Genomic DNA, 23,594 nt, shown 5'->3' with positions numbered 1-23,594 from the left:
CAGCATGAACCATTGGTTGCCAAAATCAGCTGGAGGCAGTGGTCAGAGAATGCTCTAAGGTCAACAGAGACCAGGCTGAAGACCTGGAAGTTGACTGGACAGAAGGTACAACAGTTCAAGGAAATACTTAGGGCTCTATCACCCCAAGAAGAGGAGGAAATAGGTGGAGTTGAAGAAGAATGGCAGCACCTCAAAACAGCATGTGTGAGGGGTACAGAACAGATATGTGGCCGAGCCAGGTATGGAAATAAGGTACATAAGGAAAGCTGGTGGTGGAATGCAGAAGTCCAGGATGTCAACAAAAGAAAGGAGTGCAGGAAAAAGTGGGAGATAGAAAAGGTGACCAGGCTAGGAAGGACTACTGGTTGGCTAACAAAAAAGCTAAAAATGGAATCGCAAAAGCAAAGAACATCAGAGCCACTCTATCACCTTCTGGAAAGTGATGCAGTAGGTGACACAAAGAAATTATATCAGGTTGCAAAGCAAAGACAGTAAGATAAAGATAGTCAGGCACCATTCATAAGGGATGCCAGCAACGACCTGCTCACCAGCCCACAGGACATTAAAGGCAGATAGGAGTACTTTCAGCAGCTTCTAAATGAAGAAAACACCGCAGAAGCTGTACTGCCCCAGACACAGCCTACAATGAGAGTAGAGGAGGAGCCCACCCTAGGAGAAGTAAGAACAGCACTAAGGAAATGAAGTCAGGGAAAGCAGCAGGCTTAGAGGAGGTCACAGCAGATATGATAAAGATGCTGGGTAAGACAGGTGAGAAATGGCTCCTGAAGGTGCTCATAGCAGTATGGAGAGAAAGGCATATCCCAGATGACTGGAAAATAAGCATACTTGTGCCAGTGCACAAGAACAAAGGGGACATCCACAACTGTGGGCAGTACAGACGTATCAGACTCCTGTCACATTGCATAAAAGTTGTGGAGAGGGTGATTAATAAATGGAAATGTAGAGTAGTAGTAAGTAAAATGGTAGATGAGCAGTTCATATTTAGTTCAGGATGCAGCACAACTGACCCAATTTTGCAGTGGGACAGACAGTTGAGAAGAAGGTAGAGATGAGGAAAGAGTCCAACTGGGCAATCCTAGACTTGGTGGAAGCACATGACAAGGTCCCACGAAAGCTGATTTGGGCAGTCCTGTAGTAATTAGTGCAGGCTACATGCAAGGATCAAATGACTCAAGTACGAACAGTGTGCAGCCTCACACAGGGATTCCCAGTGGGAGTGGATGTAAACCAGGGGTCAGCTCTGAGCCCACTGCTGTTCCTACTGGTGATGAACTACATCAAACAGGTCAAAGGGAACAGATCAACAAAGTTGCTGTAAGAAGATGATGTGGCATTACAGGCAGACTCTGAGCAAGAACTTCAGCAAAGGATAGGGGAGTGGAATGCAAAACAGAAGGCACATGGGATGAAACTAAGCACATACAAGACAGTGGTAATGGCAGCCAACTGGGGAAATCAGAACAAGCTGAGACTTGACATAGAAGGGAGGATAGTGGAACAGTTTAATAGCTTCAAGTATCTGGGAAGGGTGTTTCATAGGTGTGTATTAGGCTAACGGCCCTGAAGCCTTTACAAACCTAGCCCATAGAAGTACCCTGGCACTGTGCTGCCCTAAGTTGGTTCCAAGTGCCTCTATCAAGCAGAGCCACTGGAGTGATCCCCGGGGTGAACTTTCTATTACCCATCCTCTCATCAAGATTTCTCTTGAAGAGGGACAGCGAGGTGCTCTGCTTGACATGTATGGGAAGTCTATTCCAGAGCATGGGCAGTCTCTGGGTGAGGAACCTGTCCCTCCAGCACATTCTGTTGATTGTGGCAATGAGTTTGATGTCTCTTGGAGCATGTGGTGCAGAGGGATTGGGATTTCTTTAGATGTAGCATTTCTAATGAGGGATGAGTAGAGAGAAACGATGATCTCTCTCTTCCGGGATGCAAAACCCTTGGTAATGAGATGTGCTACACAGAAGGACATTCTGACCACAGTGGCAATGTGGTGGTCGAAGGAGAGGTTGCTGTCAACCTGTGTCCCCAGATCTCTTATAACACCTTCAGTGTTCAGTGTGGTCTCATCAATGTGGTAATTAGTGGGAAATTAGTTTTTCCCAAAAGGGATGATGGCACATTTTTTGGCATTTAGCTTAAGGCCATGGTATCGACACCAGTCATTAGTCTCAGTGAGGCCTTTCTGTAGGATGTCTGTATCACTTGGGGAGTTAATAATGGCTCCCAGCTTGCAGTCGTCTGCAAACTTGATCAGAGTCCCTCCATGTTGGCCTGGACTTCTGAGAAGTAGATGCCAAACAGGAGAGGACCCAGGACCGATTCCTGTGGAACTCCACTTGTGACTGGTCAGCAGTCTGACTTGGAGTCCACTACTTTCACACTGTGTGTTCTGAGAGACAATTTGCAACCCACATAATGATATAGGGGTTGATGCCTAGTTTGGTGAGTTTACCAATAATTCCTGAGTGAGGAATGGTATCAAAGGCCTTGGCCAGATTGAAATAGGCTGTATGAACTGCCTTACCCTCATTCACAGCCCCGGTGACTAACTCAAAGACGTCAACCAGGCTGAGCAGGCATGATATACCTTTCACAAAGCCAAACTGTGTGGGATCCAGAGTTTGGGGATTCCCTATATATTTGTTAATTAGGCCCATCATGATGATGCATTCCACAGCCTTACATATCAGACTCATCAGGATAATGGGGCGACAATTTCCAGGGTCTGTAGTCACTCTTCCTTTATGGAGATGGATGACTGTAGCAGTGTGCCATTCGCTAGGGACAAAGCCTGAGGTGAGGCTGGGAGTGAACAGGGCACACAGGTGTGGTGCCAGTTTACATTGTAATTCATGTAGAACACAGCCAAGGATATTGTCGGGTCCCATGGAAGCTGTATTCTTGGCCTTGGACAATGCAGCTTTAACCTGTGCTGCAGTAATGCTGGGTGCCTGGCATTCTTCTGGTATTGAGAATGGTCCTTTTGGGGGGGGGGGGGTAAAGTTGGCACTGAATCTGTCAGCCAGTATGTTGGCAACATCTGTTGGCTCAGTATAGGAGACACCATTGTGCAGTAACTCGGAGAAAATCTGGGCATTGCCATGGAGATTCTTATTATAACTATAGAAGGCTTTGTGGTTGTTTTTAGTGTCTGCTGCAATTCTGCCTTCATAGCTGGCTTGGGAGGTTTTGATGAGGGATCTCAACTTTTTGTTGAGACTAATAAGGGAATTTTTCCAGTCTTGGGACATCACCCTTTTCTGCTTATTAATGGCAGAGGACCACCAAATTGGCTTCCTTTTTTGGAGGAGAGCATCTTGATTCTGTTGGGTACGGCTAGTTCCATGCAATTATGTACGTGTTTGTACAGTGCTTTGGTATATAATTTGGCAGTCATGTATCTATTTTCCATTGACATGGGTGCCGTGAAGTTAGCCACCTCTGTTTTTAGGAGTCCAAAGTCAGCTTGGAGAAGTTTTTCATGATGGACACCTTTGAGGGGGGTGTGGGTGAGATGTGGATTTCCATGGTGACTAGTTTGTGGTTGGATCTAACCAGGGAGGAACTGACTATTGGTGTAGAGCAATGGTTGCCCATGTTAGTAATAACCAGGTCAAGGATGTTGCTTCCTCTAGTGGGGCTAAGAATGAGCTGGTCCAGGGAAATTCCAGGAAGCGTTGGGCCGGTGCATGAGTAGTTTTTCCAGCTGATGGAGGGGTAGTTAAAGTCATCTAGTATAAGAGTGTTGAGTTGGATCTTAATAGTTTCCAGAGTGCTTAGAAATCTGGAGCGAGAGTCTTGGTACTTGGTTGGGGACCTATAGCAGGATACGACCTGAACTGCCATCTTACCCAATGTTAATTGTACCTGGAGTATCTCAGATGCATTATGCTGGGGTACTAGTCTGGAGGGGTGCATATGCTTTATGAATATGGAGGCATCACTTCTTTTGGAGCTTCGGTTCATGTTCTGCAGCTGAAAAGTATGGAATGAGTTACAGCTTGGTAGAGCAGGGGTGCTTTCTGCAAACCAGGTCAACGTTACAGCACAAATGTTTATATTCTCCATTTTGAGGAGGGCTTTGAGTGATTGTATCTTGAGATTTAGACTTTTAGCATTGAGCAGCATGACCCTCAGATTGCATTTATTTATAGCTGTTACAGTGGTAATTTGGTCTTTGGAACACAATCTAAAAAAGGCACTATAGGGGTGGCAAGAGCATTAGTCAGTACCCGGAAACCCAGGGGTGACAGATGCAGGCCATATCTGGCAAAGCATTGAGGTATATCAATCATGTCTTCCCAAGCAGACAGATACTGGATCCCCTTAGAATGACACCAGAAACTTAGTCAATTGTTGAAGTCAATCATTTTCTGTTTGTACAGCGGTATCATTCTGGGTGATGGTAGGATGCTGTTCAGAGCTAGGGTCATACCTGCCTGGGCCACATAATCGAAGAGCTCCACCATGTCTCTTTTCATGTAGTCCAGGGAGGTGCATCTCAGGTCATTCACACCCACATGGACAAGTCATACTTGTACTTGTTGTAGAGTGACTTGAGTGTATGTGTTATGTGTGAGATTCTGGCACCTGATAACCTTCTCCTTATTCAACCTAGTGAGTGGGACATCAGTGTGCCTCACTATTGAGTGACCTATGATTATTGTATTGAGCAAGCTGTTTTGCCTTATGGGATTAGGTTGAGGGGCACACTGTGTAGTTGAGCTATTTGTCTTGTGGTTTGCGCTGTGTTGTGGTGGTCGAGTGCATTTCTGCCTTGGAGGTCTCTGCTGTTTGGGTAGATTTCTACTAAGAGCCTCCCGAAGGTGGATGTGTTGTTTGTTTTTTTATATGAGGGCTGTGATGGTGGGTGTTCTGGAGGGCTATGTGTTCTATGTGGTGTGGTGCAGGTGTTTACCTTCTCCTCTTGACTAGCTATTCTGGTCTTGAGTGGAGAGTGCATGGCTTCCATTATGGGGATATAAGTGCATCTCTCACAAGTCTGAGTGTTGGGAGGTAAGAGGAGAGGGTTGTCTGTGTACATGAGGCAGTTGCAACACTGCCTTAGAATGCCCAAGTTCACCAGGTTAATAGGAGAAAGCACAGGGAGCTGACCTTTAGACATGCCAGGAGGGATGGTCATCATTACTAAGTACTGGAGCTGTTTCCTTATAGGACGTCTAGCCCTGTTATCGCTTGTGTGCTACAACAATTGCTACAAAAAGCTTGATGAAGTGCTAATTAAAGAGAAGTAGTAAGATCTACGGGAAACCTGAAGCGTAGTTTACTCCAGCTTAGCGGCATGCAAACATGGCCTTTTAAACCCGACAGTTAAGAGAGAGAAAAACTGCCCAAACGGCCAATACACTACAATTTCCGAGCCAGAAACCACTCCTCTTGTGATAGGTAGGCTATCTGGTGCTTACCACTCCCACTGATAAGCTGGCAGACTTCCTTCTAACACAGAAAGGTCTGGGGAACTCAGAAACATACAAAACAGTCCTGGATACAGCAAATCTGTATCTGAACTACCCTAGTAACAGGAAAGGTGGGAAACAAGCTTAGAACATTTTTGTTTTGGTTTTGGTTTTTTTTGCAGAAAAACAGTTAAAACAGTAATAAAATACTTTAAATACAGTGCAAGCTAGCACACTTGAGTGTGTAGCAATATTAAAGTGAATGCAGTTAAAATAAATGTAGTTAAATGAAAAAAACGACAAATCGAATGCAGAAAGCAGTATAATCAGAAAAAATCAAAATAGAGGCACTTGAAGTCTCTCTCTCTCCTTTCTGTTGCTCTTGTAATCTCCAGGATGCCAAAACAGGATTCACGGAGCTTAAATGTGCACAAACCCATGGAAACATGGGCTTTTAAACCAGAAAGTTGAAAGGGATAGAAAAACTGCCCAAACGGCCAATAAACTACAATTTCAGAGCCAGAAACCACTCCTCTTGTGGTAAATAGGCTACCTGGTGCTTACCACTCCCACTGATAAGCTGAAAGGAGAAGGTAAGTCTGAACGAAGAGGTCAAAGCTAAAATTAGAGGAGCTGTAGCCAAGTGGCTTTTCTCCTCAGGCCTCCACTGAAAATGAGCTGTGCTTGGTCCAGTGGACTTCCCCGGTCATCAAACTGGAAATAAATAAATTAATTAATAGTGTATGACGGAAGAATGCTAAAGAAACTGAAAAGTAAGGTGTACAAAACAGTGGTTAGACCAGTACTACTGTATTGTACAGAAACCTGGGCAGTAAAGGCAGAGCAGATGAAGAAGCTAGAGGTGCTGGAGATGAAGTGCCTGAGAAGGGTAGTAGGATGCACACTGTGGGACAGATGAAGAAATGAGGACATAAAAGCAGAAGCCAAAGTAGCTCAAGTTGCAGGAAAGATCAAAGAGTACAAATTACTGTGGTTTGGGCACATGTGTAGAAAAAGCAGAAGACAATCTGGTGACGATGACTTTGGACAGACAGGAAGAAGGCAGAGAAAACTATGGCATCCAACAAAGAGGTGGATGGATTGTGTGAGAGAAGATCTGTTACAGTCAGGGATGAGTGTCAAACACGGCAGGAGTGTGGCACTGAATCAAGAGAGATGGTGAGAGTTAACACGGCACCGGGACCCCATGTAGGAAAATGGGAAAAAGGTTGCTGATGACAACGATGGCTGTGGGACAAACTTCCCTTACATGTTAAAGTGCTACAGTTTACTCTCCTTCAAAAGATAAGACTTGAGGATTGGATAGGTTCACATAAATATACTAATGGGTTTACAGTACGGTATTATCAACTCAGATAAACCTATCAATGATACTTCCTGCAGTGTATGACTGGGCTATATATGGGTGTACAACGCCTGGCTAGTACTGACCTATAAACAATTTCTGGAGAGTCTTGGAGTGACATTAGCACTACCCTACCGCTGGACTCTGCACGGGCTTTAACATACAGCACCACAGCTGAAACCGCTACAGAAGCAGGGGGTTTAATAGATGGCAGTTCCTCAGAGACAGAACCCTCAGGGGTCTCTGCAGGACTGCTTATAGTGTCTACAGCCTCACATCCTCTTTCCACTCTTTAGACCTTAATTTCCTATGTTTACCTTCCTGTGGTGCTTGGGTTTATGCTTTCAAGAGACAATGCTCCTATAAAAATGATGTGGACTATTTTAAGCCTTGCCAGTTTCTCTTTGTGCTCGAAAAAAACCTATCAATTTTGGTTAGAGATTGGCCTTATCCATCCCATGGTCGATAACTATACATCACCCCTAATGAGAATAACTGGTATCATACCGTAGATAATTTGAGGGGATCAATGTTTGGGATAAAGCATTTAGGAACTGCATCTGTCCATCAGTAGGGGGGTAAATCCTGGAGTAAATATTCGGTTTGCCATCCATATGTCCAAGTTGCACTTGAATATGGACAGGGGTGAATTTTGTGCAACATGGATGAAGAATGATAGTCAAGAAACGTGTGTGCTCTAAGAAGACATTCAGTTTTTTAGTCCTAGTTTTTCTCTTTACAAGTGAAAAGGCCTGATTCTTCCCCGAAAGAACAGACAGTGAAAGTCTTTGGGTGGGATCTGCCAACCACAAGCACACTTGCTGGTGATTGTCGGGGACATCATGAGCTTCGGGAAAAACTCCAATAGAACTCTCAAATAAACTACAAAAGCTAAGCCCTTTTAGAGAGAAGGCAGATAATTGTGTTTAGTTACCAAGTTAATGCTGTACAGCACAAGCAAAACAGGTACTGAAAGAGAAATGTGAAAACAGGAATAAAGTTACTGCACAGGGGGTGTTGACTTGTTTTCTGAAAGGTGTGTGGAATATTAAATAAAGAATAAAAAATGCACTGGACATAGGCAAGTACCAATAACATTCACGGTTTGGTCTGCTCTCCAAATCAAGATCCAATCTTACTGATAAAATACTGTCTATATAAAAATGGTTTCCATACACAAAAATTAACTGACATTATTGTATATGTACAAAAAAAAAAAAAAACATAGATATACACAAACACGCAAGCGCACACATATATGGGTATACTTCTAAATTTCGATACACACCATTTTAGGATGAAAGTAAATATAAAATATAAAAACATATAAAAGAATTCACTATCTTTTGAGGGTCCTGAGCTTTAATACAACAAACAACAGAAATTTGGTCATTGAATCTGGACCACACATTGGCATTTAAATAGAGCTATCAATACAGTTTGTGTTTCCCTACATGTAATGCCCATGAACCCCAACGTTCATTTTAGGCAGTTTTTCAACAGTAACAAATTTAAATGAATGTTTAGGTTTATCCACAATGTGTCATAACAAATTTAAATGAATGTTCAGGTTTAGCCACAATGTGTCTTGCTAAACTGTTACATAACTTAGCTTTTTTATGTCATTGATTGTGGATTGTTTTTAAACTTGTTATTTTATAAAGGTTGTTTTTTAAGGCTAATATAGCTTTAAATATCAGCTGATTGAATGGGGGCTTGGCTGTCATGTGACTGGTAAATAGCTTTTTAAAGGAACTGTTACCTGGAGAGGTTTAATCCCATTAAGTTTTATTTATTTATTTTACATTTGTTGACCGGGATAGTCTGACTGGATGTATGTCCATTTTTAGCAGAGGCCCGGGGAGAAAAGCTCCACATACCAAAAAAGAGACAGTACATACATCACTGAGTGATAAACACAGGCAGGCATGTTTAGAAATATATAGACAAAGAATTCAGGCAGATATCAATATACACAATGTGCAGCCTTACATCTGATTGGCACAGACGTATCAGAAAATGTGATGTATGAAATAATGTGATGTATGAAATAAAACAAAAGTGCTTATTCTATATTATTTAAACACAGTATAGTTATTTTACTTATTTTTTTTTTTTTTTTTTTGAGTTTTTAGGGTTTACTTCTCTCGTGTTAATTTATAGCACAATATAGAATTTATAGCCTGTCGGAGTCTCTGAGAACCTTCCGTGTGTGTGGTTTTAAAATTCAGAAATAACTTGCACATTTTGGAAGGTTCGACTTGTTTTTTTTAATCTGTTTGTTTAGATAGACAGAGTAATAGTGTTACTTCAAATTTTCATTAATGGATGTTTTTCGTTTTTTGGGGGGGGGGTGGAGTTGTCTGAATTCTTACTCAATAAATTAACAGAACCTTGGAAACCTGTTTTCTGATACATCTCTTAACCAAGATTCCACATCACTGGTCTGTGTGTGTGTCTGTGTGTGTGTGTGTGTGTGGGGGGGGGGGGGGGGGCACATGGCAATTATTTATACCAAGGCAATTGTTCAAGAGCTAATTAAAGATCACTAGTCATCATGGGAAATCTCTCTCATTTAACTTTCTTGAAATGTTACGGGCATCAATAAAAAGATACAGAATATCTGTTTTACTCAGAAATTTAAATCTGTGATTGCTGCCCTGCAAGAAACACATCTGCACAACTAGAACACAAACTAACACAGTGAGAGCAGCAACAGACTAGCAAAAGTCACAAAGAAATTGCGCTGGTCTTGTTGCATTTTGGGATTTTTCCCTATGCTTACAGAGAAGGTAATTTAAGATAACCAGGGGAGGTATGCAGTGGTAAGGGCATTATCTGAGCACTGTTTCAGGATATATACAGCTAAAAGACACCTAACTGAACTAATAGCTATAATGACAAATGCAATAGCCTTTCAGCAAGGTTCAACTTTATCTGTGGAAGACTGGAGTTTGATATTACAGCCTGTAAATGTTGACAGTGACCCTAAAAGACATCACGATTGGTTACTGAAAACGTCTTTCAATCCTTTTGGAAGTTGTTTGGACTTTTAGATAATTTGCACCATTTTTCAAGCTGATGGAGGGGCAAATTCTTTTATTTACAAGCTGTTGGAGGGGGGGGAGTAAATGCTTTTATTTACTGCTCTTCTAGAGTTTTATCTTGGTCTGTACTTGACAGATGGACCAGTACTAAGAAACAGGTGCATAAAGTAAAAGAACAGTACAAGATTGAGGTCCATTAACATGGGCAGATCACATCCCTGTGGTGTCAGACCCATGTAATGACTTGGGGTATATGGTCTGAGACACTGCAGATTAGCATCTCTACATATTAAGCAGGGATAGTTTAAAAATGGTGCAGTGATTCCTTGCAGGCTCATGTGGAAGACGGAAGGGATCTGAAACTGGGAGGCTGGGATGAATTTAAAGCTGATTACAAATATAAAGTCTGAATAAGGACTCAGCAGATTAGGAAAGACATTACAGCTACAGGGTACAAGTACCAGGTGGAGCTGGCCAGGTTAGTGGGAGATAGACTATAATACAACCAAGCAAAGCCCAATGTGGATGTGGGGGGGGGGAGGGGTTGTAAAGTTGTTACAATTTCAGAGAGCTGCTCTTAGGGCTCTGTATTTTGACACTTCACCCAAAAGCACTAAGATCAACAACACTTCAACTTCAAGCATCAAATGTTGGAGAAGATGAGCTGACGGGGGCATTGGTGAGACACTTGAAGGAAATATTATGAGTATTTAAAGGGTACTATTATGAGACTGTACCAAGCAACTACATTTATTTAACATCTTCGACCAAGAAGGTAGGTCTGGTCGTCTGACTATTTTCAGCCATGATCTGGGCCAGAAGGCATTTAAAAATTTCAGCATACAGTTACTGGTCTAACATAGTATAACACACAGAATTAATACACAGAAGTACAAAGAAAAGAAATGTTTAGCATAAATACAGCAAGTAGAAATATTTGCAAGTCACTGTTGCTTACAAAGTATAAGGTGTCATGAAGATTTACAAACACCAGAAATAGTTGAAAGAGAGTGAACACTGAGTGCCATCTTAGGTAGCAGAAGCAGTTACTGTGCATGTTTATACATCAGAAGCAGTTACTGTGCATGTTTATACATCAGAAGCAGTTACTGTGCATGTTTATACATCAGAAGCAGTTACTGTGCATGTTTATACATTCACGATTATTCAAGTAGAGAAGTTAAAACAAGAAATAATGTGGTCTGTTTACTGCAAGTCTGAGCTACTTACATAGTCTAATGCCGATCCTGTATCAAAGCACTGACATCTGTACTCCTCATGAAGATAACAGAGCAGTTGTTTCTTACGTGTATTTAATCCATGTTGTTTCTAGATGTTTTGTGGAAAAGACTGGATTTTAGGGTCTGATGACCTGGAGTGTCATACAGAGGTATTACTTAGACTACAACTGTTAAAGAACGAACACTGATACTTTTCTGAGCAATCTTCAAACAACTGTCCAGTGCCTGATGGGATGCCAGGAAGCACAGAACCTGGCCCAGGATAACATGGCTTCCTTTTGGATAAGTTAATGCACGAGATTTTTCTTGGGGAAGAAGTTCCTTCAACTTGGAAGGATGCTGCAATCTTTTTGATTTTAAAGGAAAGGAAGGAACATGCACGGTTATCCTTCCACAGATTCATTTCAGGTATGAATCATAACAAAGTTATTTATGGCTATTCTAAACAAAAGGGCAGGGAGTGTTATTCCTAAACTGAGTCACTGGCATCAATGCAAGTTTATGAAGGATGACAGATGCAAGATTTTTTTTTTATATTTATTTTATTTTACATTTATTGACCGGGCTAGTCTAATTGGATACATGTCCATTTTCAGTAGAGACCCGGGGAGAAAAGCTCCAAGCATTTGCAGAGAGTAAATAATACAATATATAGTAATAGTCAAGTGGAATTATAGTACATTAGCTACATAGTGCATTAGCTAGATAGGTAGAAAAAAATGTTTACAGAGTAGGTTAGTAGCTTTAAGCTAAGATTAAATACGGTAAACCAAAAACAGGTTTTTTTTTTTGTTTGTTTTTTTGTTTTTTTGTTTGTTTTGTTTTTTTTTTTTTTTGAAATAGAGATAGGTGAGATAAGACAGAAGAGTAGAAAAGTATAAAGAGAGCAGGAGGTGAAAGAGATATCAGTGTGGGTTGGAGCAGGGACATAGCCAGTGAGTTGTAAGATATTCTTTCAGATGCTTTTTAAACAGAATAGTGGAAGCAAGGGAGGAAAGTTCAGTAGGAAGCTGGTTCCAGATTTTCCCTACTGTGTTGGTGAAAAGTGAATCTCCTGCTTTGTTATTTGATTTAATAGAGGAAGCTAGAAGCTTATTCGATGAGCGTAGCATAGCAAGATTTTTGTAGGGTGAAATCAGGTTAGTGAGGATAGGGGTATTTTTTGGGTGGTAAAGGATTTTTTGGGTGATAACAATTTGTTGATAAAGTAGTTGGTTCTGCAGTTCTAGCCATCCCAGTTGTTTTAGGTTAAGACAGTGGTGAGTTCTAAAGGTGGTGCCAGTGGCAAATCTGGCTATGTTATTGTAACTGGTGGAAAGTTTGGTGAGTATTGGTATATATTGCTGAAGCATAGAACAGGGTAGACATAAGGTGGGTCTGGGCAATAGTTATTCTGGCTGAAGGGGAAAGAAAAGGTTTGATTCTGTAAAGAGTGCCTAGTTTTTTGTTGATTGTCTTTATAGTTGAGTTAATGTGATCATCAAAAGTAAGGTTATTATCTATTATTACTCCTAGAAGACGGGTTGAGGTGTCTGGGGCTATGTTGGTAGCATTGTTGGAGGTTAATGTGAAGTGCAGTTGAGGTGATTTATGAGTTGGAGCAAAGAGTAATAACTTTGTTTTTTTGGGGTTCAGGAGGAGGCAGTGTTGCATAAACCAATTTTCAACACTGTTAAATACTGTTTGGGTGAGAGACTGCAGAGAGGTTATGGACTTAGCTGAGCAAATTAAAGTGGAGTCATCTGCGTATTGTATGCAGGTGGCTTGAGGAATATTGGTATGTAGGTCATTGATAAACAATGAGAAAAAGGCCCTAAAATAGAGCCTTGGGGTACTCCAGTGTTCACAGGAAGGGATTCTGAAAGATTATTATCCCACAATACTGCTTGTTGTCTGTTTTCCAGATAGGATTTAAACCAATTTAATGCATGCGGGTCAAGAGATTGGGCTTTTAGAATGTCTATAAGGATAGTATGGTTGACCATATCAAAGGCTTTTGAAAGGTAAATAAATAATGCAGAGCAAAAAGTGTTATTGTTACGGTTTTTGTTTATGGAGTCAGAAAAGGACAGAAGGGCAGTTGTTGTGCTATGGAAAGGCCTGAAGCCATGTTGGCAGTTGGCAAGTAGATTATTTTGGAGAAGGTGGGTAAGTAGTTGTCTGTGTATGCACTTTTCCATTATCTTAGCAATTGGAGACAGTAAGGCGATAGGCCGAAAGTTAGAGAGTTCAGTAGATGACCCACCCTTATGTAAAGGGATGATGTGGGATACTTTCCAAATGGAGGGGATTTTGCTTTCTGAAATTGTTCTATTTATAAGGATGGAGATAGGATATGCAATAGCTTTTGCTGCTATTTGCAGGTATTCAGCTGGAAGACAGTCAGCAGAAGGGGTGCATGGCTTTAGTTTTTGAAAGAATTTGCAAATGAGTGATGTAGGTATTGGTTGTATTTGAAAGGTAGGAGATGGAGTCTTTGTGGTATTTAATGGGGATATGGTAATAGGTGGTAAAGTATTGGCTAGGTTTGAATGGCTTCAGTGAAGTAGTTATTAAAGGCATCAGGAATTTGTTTGGAGTTATTTTGGTTGAAACCTGTTGGGGCAGGAGTTTTAGAGTGGCCTGGCTGAAGAAGTTTGTTAATGCCAGACCAGAATTTTTGTGGTTTTTGCTGATGAGTTTGTTGGAGGTGAAGGTAATAGTGTTTTTTGTCTTTGAGAATATCTTTCTTGGTTGCATTTCTTACCTGTTTATAGTAAAGATGATCTGATGGACATTTAGAGACTCTCCATTTGACCCAAATTTTATTTCTGAATAGGATTTTTTGCCTAGTTTCTTTAGTGAGCCAGGGGGCAATTTTGGTCCTTATTCGGGAAGAACGATAGGGGGAGTGGTAATCTAGGATCTAAAGGAATCTCGTGTTAAAGTAGGTCACTGCATCATCAAGTAGAAGATGAGACATAGGTGACCAGTCACATGCTTTCAGTTCATTTTGGAAGCTCTCTTGGTTAAAAATTTTTTTGGAACGTGAGGTTTTAAAATTATTAGTAGTAGGGCTATGGATTCTCTGTTTAATAATATAGGTTAGCATGTGGTCACTAATATCGTCAGGAAGGGTTCCTGGTTTATAAGTATCATGGTGGCTGTTTATAAGTATCCAGTCTAGAGTGGTTTCCTTGCTGCTTGGCTTATGGATTCTAGTAGGAGTGGTTATGATTTGTGAGAATCCATAAAGATTTATATGACTGGGAGGAATAAGGGAACTGGAGGTAGCCCAGTCTATATTAAAATCACCTAATACAATGGTTTCCTGAGGTAGGTGGGTAGAGAGGTAACTAAGTAAGTTTTCAAGAGTGTTGATATTGTTTCTAGGAGGGAGATATGTGCAGATGAGACAGATAGATTTGGACTTGTTTATTTGAAGTTTGGCACTAAGAGTGTCTGAATTGGTATCTGATGGTAGGAGCACATTGAAAGAAGAAACTTGGAGTTCAGATTTATATAGAATGGCTACACCTCCACCTTTTTTGGTTTTACGGTCAAGTCTCAAGATATTATATCCAGGATGACACACAGTTAAGAGATTAATGGTGATACAGAATATGCAGCTGAACAACAAAACTACTTTAGGGTTGTCTCAAAGCTGAAAACACATTTGATAAAATGACTTTACTTAACTAATGTTTTAAGAAGAAAGGTCATCTCTGAAAGATGTGAGAATTTAGTGCAGGAAACCTGCACTAAGACCCATATCAAAATCTTTGCAACTCGTCCGGACAGCCTCAGCTTACCAGGAGGACCTCAGCAGGTCTACCCTCTCTCGCTCCTTTGTTTTTCTGTTGTGTCACGTCTCTGGTACCTTGCAAACCACAACCAATTAAGTTATATTTTGTAATGATGTTTTAGTGGTGTTAGCTGAGCAAATATAGAGGTGAAGCACTTATCTGACATGCTGTGGGAAATTTCAAATAGTCTCAGGGGATAAGGCAAATAATTTAAAGACCGAATTAATTGCTACAATTACATACCAAATACCAAAGTCTAGCAAACCTACCAATCAATTAAAATTCATTGGCCCTGGCTGTCTGATGCAGTGCAGGCCTCATACAAGATTTAAGTTCATAAATTAAGTGAAAACACACAGCAGTTCTTTCAGAATTGGCGGATTTTTACATTTAGACTAGTTTAAAGGATATAGGTATAATGCATGTTTATCTTGCTCCAACTTCTGTATATGCTGGGCAAGCTTTCTTGAGTTGTCTAGATAATTAAGACAGGCAATGCTAAATAAGAGGCCTTCCAAAGTTTGTTTGGGCTGGTGTGCACTCCCACATTAGAGGGGAAAGGATAACACTATCCAAACATACATGGAGGGTGCTAGGAACTTAGGTTTGGATTATTTTGAATATTATTAAGCAGTACAACTGAAAGTTTATTGTTTGCATCTAGTTTAATGCTATGATTTGGCTTGGAAATCAGTGTTAACTAAGATGGTGGAGATCTAGGTACCTTTCCTGGGTCGGAGGTCCAAAGGGAATCTCATCTGAGAAATTATGTACTTAAAAACTTAGCTAGGCAAAGTATTAAAAAAAAAAAAAAAAGTTTATGAAAAAGTTATAGAAGCACTGAGCTGCAGGATTAATGCCTACTGAAAATCTGTTCTGGAAATGGAGTGGAAAGGATGCATCACTGAAGCATTTCCATTGGTTACGGAATGCAGAATAATTATTAATGCAAGGAAAAAACAGTCTGTCTGGAAATAAGATTGATAGTTTGGGTCTAATGGAGGAAACTAGGATACACAGAATCAGGGGGAATAAACCACAGACAAAAAAGTCAGTTTAAGTGGAGATGACTCTAGGGAGACAAGGACTTTAGAAAAAGCATTAATAGTAAAATCTTACACAGTACATACAGAATTGAAGGACTACATGGATGGAGTGCGAGTCAAACCTCAGAACTTTCACTGCTGTAATGAGGATTGGGAACAAGTACATTTAATGTACAAACATACTAATAAATCTCTTAGGATTCGAGTATTCCCCTGGAAATGCTTCCACAGATAATTATTCATCTCAATTCGACTTACAACCACGTGTCCTAACATTAGTGATGAGTGCTGGAGATAGAACCTGGGAATAGGGCTGAGTGGGTGGATGTCTGTTTCATTTTGTCTACTGCTAATGACGTCAACAAAGGGGTCTTTCAGTTACTCTGAGATGGCTTGGGAAAGAGAGTCTCATGAAACATGATTTGAGTTGTACACTTAAGGAAAAACACTAAAATATAACCTGCAATTGCTTTATTTTACTGTTAAGGAAAATATAATACCCAAGAAATGAACATTGGAGGTAAGTAACTGAATCAGCAGATGATGAAAAGGCAACACGTAAGAGGTAAGAGAAGGCAGATCCTCCAAAATAAATGTTTGTCCTGGTACCAGTATTTAGATAAACAAGACGGGAACTTATAGGAAGTTGTACTTGTTTTTATAAGTCCAGTTAGATAGATGGGTGGCCTCCTCTCCACACTTGCCACATTTCACTTCATGACTGATGAAATTCTTTAGAAAGGGAGTTGTGATAAACTGAACTTAAAGAATGTGAATCTGTGATTTAATTACCGGTGACTACAACAATAACAACATGTAAGTTACTATTCTCTGTACAGCAACAAAGACAAAGACTTAGGGCAAGCAAAACATTAGGATGGTCAAGTGTCTCTGAGGGCATTAAACATTGTAGATCTGAAAATTTCAAATCATTTTAAACTTCTGACAGGAAGACAAGTTCAGACTTACTAGGATGTCATGCAACTTCATTTCTTCAGCTTCAAAGCTGAAACTAAAAACAGCATATCTACTTTGAGCTGCCCTTCGAACCAACCATACTGCCAAGGAACCATCCCCTCCAACAGGAGTCCTGCAAAACAGGAGAACACTACAAAGCTGAAACTAAAAATAGCATATCTGCTTTGAGCTGCCCCTCAAACCAACCATCCTGCCAAGGAACCATCCCCTCCAACAGGAGTCCTGCAAAACAGGAGGACGCTACAAAGCTGAAACTAAAAACAGCATGTCTACTTTGAGCTGCCCTTCGAACCAACCATCCTGCCAAGGAACCATCCCCTCCAACAGCAGTCCTGCAAAACAGAAGGACGCTACAAAGCTGAAACTAAAAACAGCATATCTGCTTTAAGCTGCCCCTCAAACCAACCATCCTGCAAAGGTTAATACATACAAATTCTCTCTGTGTATACCAGTTGCTTGCCTGGGTCTATAGCACTTTTAGATAGCCCATTTACCTTACCAACCCCTAAAAGCTAAAGTTTGGGCAAACTAAAGTAACCTTCATTAACCAGAAAATGGAAGGAGATCAGAAAGTATTCCCTAAAATCTAACAAAATTTGGAAGCAAAATATAAGTGTACTGCATGCCCCTAACTTGAAAAAGGTACACCTAAAACTGTTCTATTTAAAAAAAAAAAAAAAAAAAAGTCTATTTTACATAAAAAAGCCTTACCTATAAAAATCCAAGCATATAACTACAGGTTCCAAGATCCTCGAGTCTGGTAAGCCTATCATACCTCGGATCCCTCCCCCTGCACTGTAACGTATGCGAGGTCAGACAGGAACTGTGTTGAAATTGTGTTTTATTTGTATTATGTTAATTTTGCTTGTGCTATTTCCTTTGGAGCTTTTCTCCCCGGGCCTCCGCTGAAAATGGACATGTATCCAGTCGGACTATCCCGGTCAACAAATGTAAAATAAATAAAATAAAATTTCTTTACCACCGAACTGATGTAAAACTATAAAACGGGTATCTGTTAATTCTGTTGTTCATTTATTGTTTCTAAGTAAATGTATATAAAAAATTATGTTTCAAGTACCTTTTATCCTTTTCTGCACAACAGTTTGCAGTCCACCGAAAATGAACCAATATTAGTTTCCGAAGTACATTAACAATTTACTACGTACAGAATAATGGGAAAAGAGTGGATCTTTTGGGACATTAAAAACCCTCTGTTGGTTGGACCCTAACTCACTATGATACTGAATAAATTGGCCGCCGCTTTCTGCTTTTATCACCAAACAGGTTACGCATCATTACAAACACAGCCACTCTAGGACACACAAACACCTTTAACAGAATTCAAGGCTAAAAGAAACTACCATCTCCGAAGGTCAGAAACTAAATCATTCAAATAACATCTGTTCTATAATAAAATGTAACAAACAACTGAGCAGTTAACTAATTAAGCAAATTAGCTCAATAACAAAGCAACTGAACCCGATACTTCTAACAGACATCCACACCAAACAGACCAGTGATACAAATCTTCTTTCGGCTGCTCCCGTTAGGGGTCACCACAGCAGATCACCTGTTTCCATTCCTTCATGTCCTCTGCATTTTGCTCTGTCACACCAACCACCGGCATGTCCTCTCTCACCACATCCTTAAACCTTATCTTAGGCCTCCCTCTTTTCCTGTTACCTGGTAGCTTCATCCTTAGCATCTTTTTCCCAATATACTCAGCATCCCTCCTCAGCACATGTCCAAACCAATGTAATCTTGCCTCTCTGGCTTTGTCTCCAAACCTTCCAACCTGGGCTGAGCCTCTAATATACTTATTCCTAATCCTGTCCATCCTCGTCACACCCAGTGCAAATCTTAACATCTTCAACTCTGCCACGTCAAGCTCTGACTCCTGCCTTTTTGTCAATGCCACTGTCTCCAACCCATATAACATAGCTGGTCTCACTACCCTCTTGTAGACCTTCCCTTTCACTCTTACTGGTACTCGTCTGTCACAAATCACTCCTGACACTTCTCCAACCACTCCATCCTGCCTGTACTCTCTTCTTCACCTCTCTTACACACTCACCATTACTCTGAACTGTTGATCCCAAGTACTTAAACTCATCCACCTTTGCTACCTCTATTCCTTGCATCCTCACCATTCCTCTATCCTCCCTCTCATTCACACACATATATTCTGTCTTAATCCTGCTGACCTTCATTCTTCTCTTCTCTAGAGCATATCTCCACCTCTCCAGGGACTCCTCCACCTGTTCCCTACTCTCACTACAGATCACAATGTCATCTGCAAACATCATAGTCCACGGGGACTCCTGTCTGATCTCGTCTGTCAACCTGTCCATCACCATTGCAAATAAGAAAGGGCTCAGAGCTGATCCTTGATGTAATCCCACCCCCACCTTAAACGCATCAGTCAATCCCACCGCAGACCTCACCGCTGTCACACTACCCTTGTACATATCCTGTACCACTCTTACATACTTCTCTGACACTCACAACTTCCTCATACAATACTACAACTCCTCTCTAGGCACCCTTTCATATGCTTTCTCTAAATCCACAAAGACACAATGCAACTCCTGACCTTCTCTGTACTACTCCATCAACACTCTCAGAGCAAACATCGCATCTGTAGTGCTCTTTCCTGGCATGAAACCATACTGCTGATCACTAATCATCACCTCCCTTCTTAACCTAGCTTCCACTACTCTTTCCCATAACTTCATGCTGTGACTGATCAGTTTAATCCCTCTGTAGTTACTACAGCTCTGCACATCACCCTTATTCTTAAAAATCAGTACCAAAACACTTTTTCTCCATTCCTCAGGCATCCTCTCACTTTCCAAGATTTCATTAAACAATCTAGTTAAAACCTCCACTGCCATTTCACCTAAACACCTCCATGCTACCACAGGTATGTCATCTGGACCAACAGCCTTTCCATTCTTCATCCTCTTCATAGCTATCCTTACTTCCTCCTTGCTAATCCATTGTACTTCATAATTCACTATCCGCACATCATCCAACCTTCTCTCCCTCTCATTCTCTTCATTCATCAATCCCTCAAAGTACTCTTTCCATCTGCTCAACACACACTCCTCGCTTGTGAGTACGTTTCCCTCATTATCCTTTATCACTCTTACCTACTGCACATCTTTATGAGCTTGGTCCCTCTGTCTAGCCAATCGGTACAGGTCCTTTTATCACTCCTTAGTGTCCAACCTTTTATACAACTCTTCATACGCCTTATCCTTAGCCTTCGCCACCTCTCTCTTTGCCATGCACCTCATCTCCTTATACTCTTATCTACTTTATTCATCTCTTTGTCAATCCCACTTCTTCTTCGCCAACCTCTTTCTCTGTATACTCTCCTGTACTTCTTCATTCCACCTCCAGGTCTCCTTCCTCTTTCCAGATGTCACACCAAGCGCCTTTCTAGCCATCTCTCTTACTAGCGCTGCTGTAGTTACCCAGCTATTCGGTAACTCTTCACTGCCACCCAGTGCCTGTCTTAACTCTAGACCAGTGATACAAATATATAAATAAAATGCAATAAATACAGTTAATTGATTAAAGAATACACCCAAGTAAACACATGCACAATAAAAATGCATTTATCTAGATGAAATACTTCAGGAAAAATTCATCATTCAGCTCCCAGGACACAGGATACTACTTTTAAAAATGTCGAAAACACACCTCTCTGGAACAAATAAAATCTTCAAAAAACCACAGGTAGCAGCCAGGTAGTTCTAAAAAGGTTTAATCCACGTATTAAAAAAGGAACAAGTTTTAAAGATATGTTTCAAACAAAATTAAACCCTTTTCTGTATAATAATAGGGTTAGTAATACAGGCATGTATAAATGTTTAAATTGCAATATGTGTAATTTTTTAATGACAGATATGAATGAGTTAACAGTTGGAGGGTATTTAATTAAAATACAGGTGTAAATCAAAATGTATTGTTTATTTGGGACTTTGTCCTGCAATTGTTTCTATGTAGGACGTACAACAAGAGAAATGAACAAACAAATTTATGAGCAAAAGGGCCTTACAGAAACAGATGCTTGGTGCCAGAGCCATGGGCTCAAGCTCAATGCCAAGAAATGTATTGTTATCCCTTTTGGGAAAAAACATGTATCCATGAATTACCATAGAGGTGGCAGTACACTAAACACAGAAAGTGTGATAAGAGACTTAGGGACACAGGTGGACAGTGGTCTCACCTTCGATAACCACATCGCCACAACAGTCAGGAAATCCTTCTATGTGGCACACCTCATCACGAAGGGCTTTTCATCCAGAAAAAAGGAGGTCATTGTCCCACTGTACTCATCCCTCATTAGGCCCATTATAGAATACAATGCCCCATTTGGTATGTACCTCTCAAGACATCTGCAACAACTGGAAAGGCCTCAGAAATACCTCACTAAAAGAATCACAGGCCTAAAGCAGATGCCCTATGCTGACCGCCTTAAAAAACTCCAGCTATACTCTGTCGCATATCGTCTACTCAGAGGCAATCTCTGCTTAACATACAAGGCCATGTCAAACCCAGAGCTGTTGGACATGCTACACTTAAAGAAATCCCAATCCCTCAGAGCTACATGCTCCAGGGATCTAAACCTTGTCATCACAATAAACAAAACATGTTGGAGGGATAGGTTCCTGACCCAGAGACTCCCCAGACTCTGGAATAGATTGCCCATACATGTCAAGCAGAGTGCCTCTTTGGACCTCTTCAAGAGGAACCTTGACGATTGGATGGGAGAAAGGAAATTCACCCCAGGGATCACGTCAGTCGCCCTGCTAGACAGGGGTCCAGGAAAGTAAATAATGTGGGAAGAAATATTCAGGGAATTGTTATGGCTAGGCTTGTATAGGCCCTAGGGCTGATAGCCTAGTACTAACCTATGAACCTATGAACCTATGAAGCATAAGTATGCTGTTGCTGTAAAATATGAAAAAAATGCATTTGGGAAGCATTATAAAAACAGTCCAGCATGTAAAGTTGATCTAAAATTTGTTTTCTTGGATGAAGTGACCAATATTAACAATAGATTTGATGCAGAAGAGGAGCTTGGGTGGAAGGAATATGTTTGGCAAGTTAAACTCAATGCATGCTATCCACCTGGGCTGAATGATAGAGCTGATTTTGTGGCTTATATCAAAAGGGGGAAGTTACATCATCATTAATTAAGTCATGTGTCTTTGAAATGTTTTAAGCAATTGTGTTTTGTTCACATTTTTCAGTCTGAAGAAGTCCTTTTATGGATGAAAGCGCTTACTGTGCATTGTGGAATACGTGGATTAAACCTTTTTAGAACTACCTGGCTGCTACCTGTGGTTTTTTGAAGAAAACTTTCAAAAATGTAATGGACGCCTTTTTAACCAATTCAATAGCCAACTCTCTGTCATTCGTCATCTTACACATTGTACAGGACACAAAACTTTATACTCTCAATATTGGAGAGAAATGTGTTGGCCTACATATCTAAGATATGGAAAAACTGTTTTACTGCAGATTAAGCATTATTGTTTGTGTACTATAAAATGTGAGCTAAAAGAAAGCTACATATGCATGCACATAGAGCTAGGAGATATAAAAGTGAACTGTCAACTAACCTTTTTTTGCCATGCGTCCAGCAACAGTAAACTGCACAGAGTCATTGAAAGCACCCTTGCCTTTCAACTTCCACTGTTCTTCTTTTTCTGAGATCTGCTGTTTTCGCTCAACCAAGGACACAGCGGATGCCACACCAGTGCCAGATTTCTAAGTTCAAAAGAAATAAGCGATCAAAAAGATTGTCACACTTGACGTTTCAGTTTTACAAATATTACAAGAGCCCTAAAATCAATTAATGGCAAAACTAAATTTATATTATTTAGTGAATTGGTGTGAATACACTTTTCAGCCATCACACAAGCCAAAAACAGACAGGCAAGTGATCCAGACCTGAATTAAGTAACATAGGAACTCTTCACTTAGAACAGCATTTAAAATTAGACAAGCATGTCAGTAAACAAACAAGACATGACAAGAACACTTGACACCACACCACCTAAAATGCCCCCAAATGATGCATAAAGTGGAGGATAGCAGCGCAGGCTACAGTTGCACACTACACAAGGGGAAATACAAAATAATAATATGGTAACAAAGCCTGCAGTACAGGCAACAACAAAGGTCTTTAACCCCAAAAACACGGAGTTAAGGAGTGAGGTTACCAAAATTATGCTATAAATATTCATACGGGCTCAGTCTTGTAAGGTTGGCATTCCTACGATGAAGAATTGAAAGCAGCAAATATGATACACAGGACAACAGAAATTTTACTTTCACAATAACAAAAGGTATTTGAACAAAAAGCAAAATTATTAAAATATAATACAGAATACAGGGTCCAAAGGGTAAAATATGTGGCCTGACCAATTCGTAGGTAATAGCGTTACAAAATGTAAAGCAGGAGGTGAGCTGAAGTCAATCTATTTCCGTAAAGTTGGGTACTGGAAGAAAACAAGATGGAACAGAAGTGGTGTTCCAAAGGCTTTCATGTCAATAGCTTTACAGATGCAATACAAACAGACATCTAAATCATGTCGGCTATGGTAGCAAACACTTTGCAGAGAAGAGCACAGAAATGGTGACTGTGTGAACAAAAATGCAACTTTATACCAG

General features: G+C 40.5%; 1 protein-coding gene across 1 annotated transcript in view; it reads right to left on the bottom strand.

The window, feature by feature from the left end:
- Positions 1-23,594, bottom strand: part of LOC122788066 (supervillin-like) — a 1,698,127-nt gene that overhangs the window by 489,436 nt on the left and 1,185,097 nt on the right. Inside the window, exon 14 of the mRNA XM_044054988.1 lies at positions 22,541-22,688. Coding sequence (XP_043910923.1) covers positions 22,541-22,688 — 148 coding nt within the window. The remainder of the gene's footprint in view (positions 1-22,540; positions 22,689-23,594) is intronic.

The sequence above is a fragment of the Protopterus annectens genome, chromosome 13.part0 (genome assembly GCF_019279795.1).
Source record: "Protopterus annectens isolate FY-2018-M chromosome 13.part0, PAN1.0, whole genome shotgun sequence".
Lineage (NCBI taxonomy): Eukaryota > Metazoa > Chordata > Ceratodontiformes > Protopteridae > Protopterus > Protopterus annectens.
The sequence above is the reverse complement of the archived record's forward strand: the minus strand, read 5'-3'. Positions and strand labels throughout refer to the sequence as shown.